This window comes from Phaeoacremonium minimum, assembly GCF_000392275.1.
Source record: "Phaeoacremonium minimum UCRPA7 unplaced genomic scaffold PA7_03_scaffold_329, whole genome shotgun sequence".
NCBI lineage: Eukaryota > Fungi > Ascomycota > Sordariomycetes > Togniniales > Togniniaceae > Phaeoacremonium > Phaeoacremonium minimum.
Window position 1 is genome coordinate 139,638 of NW_006921233.1, and position 9,143 is coordinate 148,780.

The following is a 9,143-nucleotide window of genomic DNA, read 5'->3' on the forward strand; positions in this document are numbered from 1 at the left end:
CGCCATTCTCCCTAGATACTAGTAGATAGTACCCTTCGATACGACATTTGGCAAGGGTCCCGTCAACAAGCATTCTGCATTCCCCAATTTGCTGCATCTCAACAATTGAAACTTATCCGAGAGCACCGTCCTCAAAGTGATATACCATGCCTACCTGCTGCGAAGAATACAGGGGAGAGATAGAGACCGCTCCAAACCCTTAGCTCACGCCCCGAGTCAACGGCCCGCCGCTCATCTACAGTACCGGTACTCTAGTCAGGAGTCGAACGGGAGAGAGAGCGCTCACCAAACAAACCGCTAGAGACCAACTGACAATTGATTCCCAGACCGCCGACTCCTAGAGTCCTAGCCCATCCCAGGCCAGAGCAGACTAGGCCAGCCGCGCCTAATCAAGACGGCCGCCCGCCCCTCTCCTCCACCCACAGACCCGATCTTTGGCGGCGTTGAGGTCGAGCCAGCGCGCTAACCGACCTAGAAGGTCAATCCACTGGACGACGCTTGCACAGGAAGGGCTTAAAAGGGTGTGGTCTCCTGTAGTAGGGGGGCTCAGGGGGGTTGGTGGTTGGAGATGCGCTAGAGTGCAATCTGGCGATTCCCGTGAAGATCCTCGCAAGCCCGCCCTTGCATCTCGTCGTCTGTCCCCAATCGAGCCAGACCTGCGGAAAAGGTGGAATTGCTTCTTCTGCCCGGACTCGGACCTCTCCCGAGTCTCAAGAACTCAAAGATGATTCTCCTGAGACATCAGGCCCAAGGTGAAGAAGAACCGGACGACTGCCGAGCAAGCGGTGGTCGATCCCGGCAAGTTCCTTGCTTTCTAGCTATCTGAACCTGACAATAGTTCTTCTGTACCGGAAACCCACCGTCATTGTCACTGCCATGACCCGGCTGCGTAGACGGCTTGGACGAGAGAAACGGCACAGAGGCGGGACGGATGTCTTGCCAGGGTCCCTTTTGCCTTATTTGAACGCGGCATGGCTGAGGATCGCCCTGACGACATGCAGTTCGTGACGAAAAAGCATCTTAATACCCGTAGAATAGCAACAAGAGCCACACATACACACACAGACAAGATAGACAAGACAGATAAACACGGCTCGCAGCAGTTAGACGGTAGCAGGTCAAAAGCTGCGGATGCTTGGGCCATCTCATCACATGCGCTTTCGGCATCCTGCCTTGCAATTGCTTCTTGGCGACGGAATCAGCCATCTCGCGGTCCTCAAGTAAAAGCAGGTCTGCAGAATCGTGTACCTTGCCTCCTTTTAAGACCTATGTAGCTCATCGACCAAGAAAATTCGTCGAACGGCAACCAACAAGTTCTGAGAACAAATGTCGCGACGTGACATTTGCGGCTGTCTGCATCCACACCCGTTGATTTCCCCATCCAGTAGCATCCATCGCCTCGGAGATTTTCAGGTTCTGGAGCGGCATAACCTTGGTAATTAAGACGCAATGCCTTCGCGAATCACAGACCACCCTCTGCGAATGTCACCCACTTGCCATGGCATGGCATGGCATGGCATTGAACGCGCTCTCCTCCAACTTGGAGCTCCTTGGACGAGACAGCATCTTGTAGAGCAGCGCCCGCCACGGATTGCCAGCCACGCAGGAAATCCGCAGAGGATCGAAGTGGCGGGCGGCGTGGAGAGAAGGATTCCCCGTCTTCTCGAAGCATGCCCACCAACATTGTCCTCAGGGCGGCTAATCGCGCGCGCTGCTTTGCCCCAGACATGTGCAGTGCATCATCATAGCGCGGCGCTTCATCCCCGGGCGTCTGTTCTCACGCAATGGATGTTCGTGTTCGTAGACGGCCTCTTCCCTGCTCTCCTTCCCTTTTCGGTTGAAAATAGGGCCTGCCACCGATGTTATGCCATCACGCACATTCCGAAATATCCCTTTTCACCCCCTCAGGTGGACGCACTCTGCAAACATCCCACGGCAGTAATAACAGCCCCCCATTAAGAGCGACAGGCCACTGGGGTTTGGACGTCAAACAGATACCGACATGTTTCACCTCGACGGTTCCTCGCCAGGACTTGGCGTCTTGACTGGCAGGCAAGCATCGCCTGCCGGAAATGGCCGTCCGGAGAATTTCCAAGGCCTACTGTAGGAAGAGGAATGACATATAGCCACCCTGCACTAATGATATGCTTTGCAGGGTCCTGAATCATTTTCTCCAGGAGAATGCCAACTGTCACCGGGGCAGTGGTGTATGTACATCAAGTTACTTAGAGTTGTTGTCATCAAAAGGAGGTAAGTACTACCCTCCGACCATATTTTTTAGGTACCTATGTTTAAAAGGAAGAAAAATCCATATGCCAGTGGTAGCAAGTGTCCTTATGAGGCCCTCTCAGGCCACACCGTTATGCTTTTTGAATGACGAAGCCACAAAAGGAAAGTTACTCCTGTCCTGCCACCGAGCGATCAAGCCTGGCGACCAGGAAGATTATATAGACAGTATTTGTTGATACACACGCCTATGCGCCGACTCTGACAGAGACACCCCGTCCAAAAATCCATGAAAGTCTAACACATGCCAGCCAGCACTGCCTGCCGTTGCCCTGCCCTTTGCTCTAGTTTCCTCAGATGCTCATGCGTTGCCGTTTGTGAGCGACAACCCATTTGCCTTCTTGCCATTTCCATTGACGACTCGGTCCTCGGCGCCGTCGGCTGTGAGCTTATCGAAATGTCGATTAACAATGTTGAAGGCTGCCTCACGCGTGCCTTGAGCCCACTTGTCCAGTTGACTCTTCTCCACATACTTTCGAAGGACAGAATCCTCCCACTGCATCGCATCAAGAAGCTTCTCGCGGAAATTCTCCTCCATTTCGTTGAATCGACGATCAAGCCGATCAGTGTAAACTCCGACTGCGTCGGATGGCCTCAAAATGAAGCTGATATTATCTCCAGAAAGTCGTTCTGTATTGTGTGGTCAGTTATCGTAGACCGTTTTTTATGTAAAAAAAGAAGGGGAAGTGAAGGGGGTGTGTCTGGCTTACCCAAAACAAAGCAAGCGTACATCGTATGGTACGCACGTGTAACTTCAAGAGCTCGGAGGACGGCGAGGTCACCTTGGCTCTCTGTGTTGTTGATCTTCGACCAATCGTTCCGCGTGAAACATCGCCTCCAGATTAGTCGCTGTGCATCTATGAGCTCATCTCCCTTCAGGCTGCAATGGGCGACGCGAAGAGCGAGGAAGAATTGGTCAGACTCCGTATCAGACGGATCACCATCACCTAGCTCTAGCAGAGTCAGGAGATCGATGAGCGCGAATGGATCTAAAGCCTCATGTTTGAGGAGTCTGCTGAGGCTGTTCTCAATCAGTTGATGCAGGGCCTTGTGCTTCTTCGGGATCTTATCATGAGTTTGCACGGCAAGCATCAACTCGGCAGCCTCATCGACAGCATTACTGATTGATGGGAAGATGAATCCGTAGAGCTGGTCCTGAATATCGATGACGTCGAGCTCGCGCTGAACTCTGATGAGTTTCTCGTCTCTTGCAGCGCCATCCGTGAGGTCCTTCGACTTCGCTTCGGTGGAGTCGTCACCAGCTCCTTCGGCCATGAGAGCCAGTTTGCCCAGGCTTAGCTCAATCTTCTTGTTCCAGACTTGTTGCTCACGTGTCAGCCCGATATCAAGAAGGGTTTTCGCAGCATGGTCGATATCTTGCTCCCTCTCGACATCATTGATCCAGGAAATCTTGGCAAGCTCCGGCTTTTCGCGCAGAAATAGAGTAGCGTAGCCATCTTGATCGCTCGCGGAGTAGTCTAGAACCATCTGTACGCCGCCGTCACGAAGCAAGAGCTCATACGCCGGGAAGGCAAATCCCTTTCCATACTGCTTGACATATTGCGTCAAGCGATCTGTCAAGTTTGGAAGCAGTTGCTGCAGTTCTGTGACTCTTATTCTTGTTGGCCTACTTTCAAGTTCGATCTGTACTGCAAGAATTGGCTGCACAATTAGCTCTGCCATCGCCGAGAGAGAATGATGCTGTTCAGCAACAGCAATCGCATCATCCCCAAGGTTGTAGTCTTTTAGCTTGAGAATTTTATCATGGCGGTCCTGGAGGTATAGCTTGGCGCATATATCACCAACCCGGAGTACCTTCGGATCATCACTGATAGTCGCCCAGCGAGAATGTTCCTGGAGCGCAACCAGATACTGATCGGTCACATTCGGTAGGCTCTCGCGAATGCTCTCGATTAGGCCAGGATCCGGGAGGGATGACCCTACCTGAGGGGGATAGTATTGGTCCAGCCAGATATAACACAGCTCGACTAGGCGTTTGAGGTTGTTCGTGATGAAGAAGGTGGATGTCCATGGTTCTGGCAACCCCTCGTAGCCACTAACTAGTATTCCCTGTTCCATGTCCTCGTTCCCAAGTCCATAGAAGGGAAGCTTCTTCACACGATACTCTAAAGCGCCATGAAGAGTCTCATAGATCACCTGGACAGCTTCGAATAGAAATCGCGTGATGGCACGATCATCTGCAAGGCTCTCCTTGTGGAGCACCTTGATCATCTGGTATCCCCAGGGGATGAAGATTTCCAACCGCCAGACATCGTGAATAAACCAATGCCGGACGCGGTCGATTTCGCCAACTGCGGCATTCGGGTTCACCTTCTCGTCCTCGTGGATGTATTCGACTATCTCTGAGACAACACTCTTGCGGTCATTATCCAATCTATCAGCGATAAAGGACTCGTGTTGTCTCCAGATGCTTGCTGCCATGGACATCTTCTCGGCGTTCCAGAGAAGGCCCCAGCGAGCGCGCCGACTGAGCTTGATTTTGAGAGCATTGAGATGTGACATCAGTCTGTCTAGGAACATTACTCGCTGTCGCAAGTTGTATTCAAGAGACGCAGGCAGAGCAGGGAGATAGGGACTTGAGGATGCGAGTATGTCCTTAGATAGATCAAGCGCAGCCTCCTCAATCTCTCGGGTGGTAAATGGGAGCTCCCTGCGACCTTCGAATAGAAGAGGAGTGTTGTCCTTCAGGCCGAAGAAGACAGCTTGCTCTAGCTTGCTCTTTGCGGTGAGTTGAGGCGGCTTGTCGCTAGCAAATCGATCGATATCCGTGATAGCAACCCGAACAATACCAACGCCCTTGATCATAAGAAGTGCTGTTGGATTCTTGGTTTTGGCTCGGTGAGATCTCGAAGATTCAAGCTCCTGACCATATCCTTGCGGCTCTTCCATGCCCGAGCCAACGATCTCAGCAGCATCATCATCACGGAGATCTATCACATCCTCAAATGTCGCTGGGAGTGTATGATTGTCTTCCTGGAGTTGCGAGTCAGGGGAATCAGGAGCCCGAGCGATGGAGACGACTGCAACTGCGCGGTCAAAGACGACGAATGCGACCAGACCTGGTCGGGGAAGGTATAGATGTGGTCGCTCTAATGCCGTAGCATTCACAAGCCCGGAATATGAGGAGATGCTCCTGATCATGCCGACATCGATAGTTTCGGCGCGAAGGATAATCTCGACAAGAGCATAGTGTGACTGTCGTCGAATTCTGTTGCTAACGGAAACAAGAAGTAACACGTGTTGAATCGTATCGTCGTCTACTGAGATAGCCTCGCTCAACTGGCTAACATCTGTATACCTCTTCTCGATGCCTCGTGGGATAAATGTCAAGTCGAGAACTTCGAGCATGTCAGCCCCGCAGTTTGCTAATGAGGGATCTGCCTCTTTCAGAGAGTGTAGGATCGTGTCGCGAGCGTCGATACTAATTAGGTTCTCGTGATGTCCGCCCCGATGAACTCTCCACGCACGCAACATACCGCTGGAGGTAGCTGCCACCACATCCTTTGGGCCTGCTTTGGTTGATCGATCAGCTCTAACAGTAGCGAGGTCTCCAGGATGAACAGCCTGCTTGAGAGCATTTCGAATGCTCCCAAAAATACCTCCACCGTTGGGTCGGGCGAGAGAACCTCGAAGAAATTGAACAGAGATGGCCGGTTTGCCTTGACCATCCCTTACACTCAGGTGAGCTACTCGACCACTATTAAAGGCGAGTATGAACCCTGCGGGCTCAGCGCTTGTCATCTGCACTGCACGTTCTCCACTCCACATTCCTGGTATTGTGTCCTCAACACCGTTTCTTTGCTGACGAAGAAAATCGAGGGTAGCGGCGCTTGAGATGTACTCCCAAAATGTGATCCTGCCGCTAACAGGCATGACAACAACCAGTCCCGGTTCATCGCTCGCTGCTGACGGGGATACAAGGGCTCCTAGAGGTAGAGGCTCGGAAGAATGTTTTGAAGGGTATGGCAGGGTAAAGACAAAGGTCTCGGGAGACGGCGTGATAGCGGTGTACGGCCATACGAGTGCATGGGTGTGGGAGAGCGAGAGGGCATAGCCGTTGGAAGCGTAGACTGCTCCGTGTTGTCGACCTCAAGAGACGTTAGCAAAGACAGTAGAGATCACATGCGTCGTACTCACCTGCTGAATCTGCGCGGATCCTATCCGGGAGTGCAGGAAGCTTGTTGACGGTGTAGGTATTGTTGCTTGTCTGCAAGATCGAGGTTAGCTCAACAAAGGCTGTCTCAGAGGCTCCCTCAGAGGCTCCAAAGCTGGGGAGCAGCATACCAGAACTACGCTCCCGTCTCCTTTGCTCATCCTCTCGCCAGGCTTGGGCTTCTTTGACCTGACACTGAGTTCTTTCCTGACGGTGGGCGGCGGTGGGGGAGCTGGTGTTGCGTTTTCGATTCCATCCGGACGAATGCCCAGCTTGGCGATCCTGTCGGATTTGACCTCGTGCATCTCGGGTTGGACATCTGGATTAACGAAAGTCTGTTCGGTCAACGGGACCCGCTGGCGTTTGGCCTTGGGCTGCTGGACCAGACTGTCGGAGGAGAGCGGCCGCTGTCGCCGTCTGCTCCGCGTGGCCATCGCTGGCCCGCCCTCGTTGTTGAGCGACGGCGAGAACATTTTGGCTTTGGGTGGGTCGGGCGCGCAGGCGCCTTCTGCGACGGGATGGGAAGTCGAAATTCAGGAGCCTCAAAAATGCGGAGATGGATGCGGCGATGATGTTTTTGGTGGTCAAGCCATGACACGAGATGGCTGGAGGGGAGGGACGAGGGGGAGAATTGGCGATTCGATTGATTTGAGGGCGAATGGGTGAATGCGCTGTCACTCGCCTCTTTGAGAAAAGGATGGGATGGGATGGGAATGGTGGATGGATGGGGTTTAGGTAGGTTAGAGGTAGTTGCTGGTGACGATTGGGCCTAATGTTGACTTTGGTTAAAAAAATCGCCGGCTGTTACTGGCCAGTGCTTGCCAGTTGTTGCTGTGAGCTTCCACCGCGCTAGGCTAAACAAGGCGAGATCCACGTGAGTTTTTCCAGGTGGTAGGCGCTCAGGCGCTGCACGCAACCACCTAACCTGGGGGATTTTAGTGTGGGTGTGCTCCCTGACTTGAGGCGCTCAGCTGGTGCGCCTGGCTGACCTGGGGCAAAGAGTGTTTCCACCTCACCTGAGCTGCCTTCTCTGTCCATCTGTACTGCAATTTGCGATATTCACTCTCAATGTGCATCAAGCAATGCAATCACATACAAGACTGAGACTACCGCAGTTTATAATATTGCTATTTCAAGATATATACCTCCTCTAGAAATATGTTAGCATCTTCTAGAGGGCTGTTAGCTGGAGAGCTCTCTTATTAGGCGCGTAGAATTGCTAGCGACCCTCGTAGGCGGCGTGTCCCTGCCCGTCGTCGGCTAACAGTGGATACTATCTGGTGACATCACTTTTGCATGTTAGCCGCACTCAAGGCTGATATCCAGAGATATCACAGCAAAAAAGGCCGCCAAAGGCCGCCAAGGTAAATGGGATCTGCCAGTTTCATTTCCCTACAATAGACTTCAAAAGCGGACAAGTCCCTTGTTATAGCCAAGTTTCCTGGTGCCAGGAGATACTTTCAAAAGGTTCCGAAACCTGCTCGATGATTACTGGCTCACCGTAGCCTCGGCTGAGAGGGAGGATGCGGCGGATTGGGACTTCTGTTGCGATTACAGACCCCCTTGTCAAATACCAGTCCTTGATCACAACAGGGGCATGTTGCCCCGACCTGGCACAACATCGGTTGGCGCATCATTTGCAGAAGATATATCTGCGTCTCAAGGATTACAACCCGCCCACCGAGTACCGTAGCAGGCTCAAGGAAATTACTCATGCGATCGATCAAGCAAAGGAGGTGCAACGAGATGAACTCGCAGTCGAGAGCCACCCCATCCGGCGGAACCCCCTATTCGCCCGTTTCTTTGGGCGGACAGAGGGGAAGAGCACACTTGCCTTGACAAGAGTCTTGACTAGCTATCAGGGGGCTCTGCATGTCGACTCGCCAAAAGGGCTGTTTCTTTCTGGAGAAGTCGGCACGGGGAAGTCTATGCTACTAGATCTTCTCGCTGATGGACTTCCAACAAGCAAGAAACGGAGATGGCATTTCAATACCTTCATGCTCTATGCGTTCTCAAGGCTGGAGCAATTCCGGACTTCGCATCCAGAGCTCTCTCGGGATGACCGGGAATACTCCCTGCTGTGGATGGCGAAAGAGATGATAGAGACATCACCCATTCTATTTCTCGACGAATTTCAACTGCCAGATCGAGCAGCAAGCAAGATTCTAAGCAACCTATTCATTGCCTTCTTCCAATTAGGAGGCGTTCTAGTTGCTTCATCAAATCGAATGCCCGAGGAGCTCGAGAAAGCCAGTGGCTTAGACTACAGACCTCCTCCCACCGGTGGCCTGATCGCGGAAGTCCTCGGTTTACGTAGACGTAGTATGCAGGGTGAGTTATATGGACAGACTAGCGACTTTGCATCGTTTCTGGAGGTCTTGAAAGCTAGATGCGATTTCTGGCACATGGAAGGAGCCAGAGATTGGCGAAGACGTGAGTCAGACACGACCTCGCTCATCAAGGCGAAACCGAGCTCCAGCACCGCCACGGTTGGAGATGCAGACTCTAATGATGTTATCTTCAGTGCTTTCGAGATCACTCAGGACTCAGGACCAGTGGAAACTCAAAACCTGCTGCTGCAACCAGGCAGGTACGTCCTTAATTCTGATGAGGAAGAGGTGTGGAATGGAATGATATTGGATAATTTCCATAATCCAATGCTCGCATCGATCCCTTGGAAGTC

General features: G+C 52.4%; 1 protein-coding gene across 1 annotated transcript; it reads right to left on the reverse strand.

Moving 5' to 3' along the window:
• Window positions 1-2,587: 2,587 nt before the first annotated feature.
• UCRPA7_4180 (putative nuclear pore complex subunit nup133 protein) lies at window positions 2,588-6,933 on the reverse strand (the record flags this gene model as incomplete). The annotated part of the gene is made up of 4 exons (XM_007916732.1): window positions 2,588-2,916; window positions 2,997-6,377; window positions 6,445-6,514; window positions 6,592-6,933. 4 exons carry the CDS (start codon window positions 6,931-6,933, stop codon window positions 2,588-2,590), a joined length of 4,122 nt encoding a protein of 1,373 aa, XP_007914923.1.
• Window positions 6,934-9,143: the final 2,210 nt, after the last annotated feature.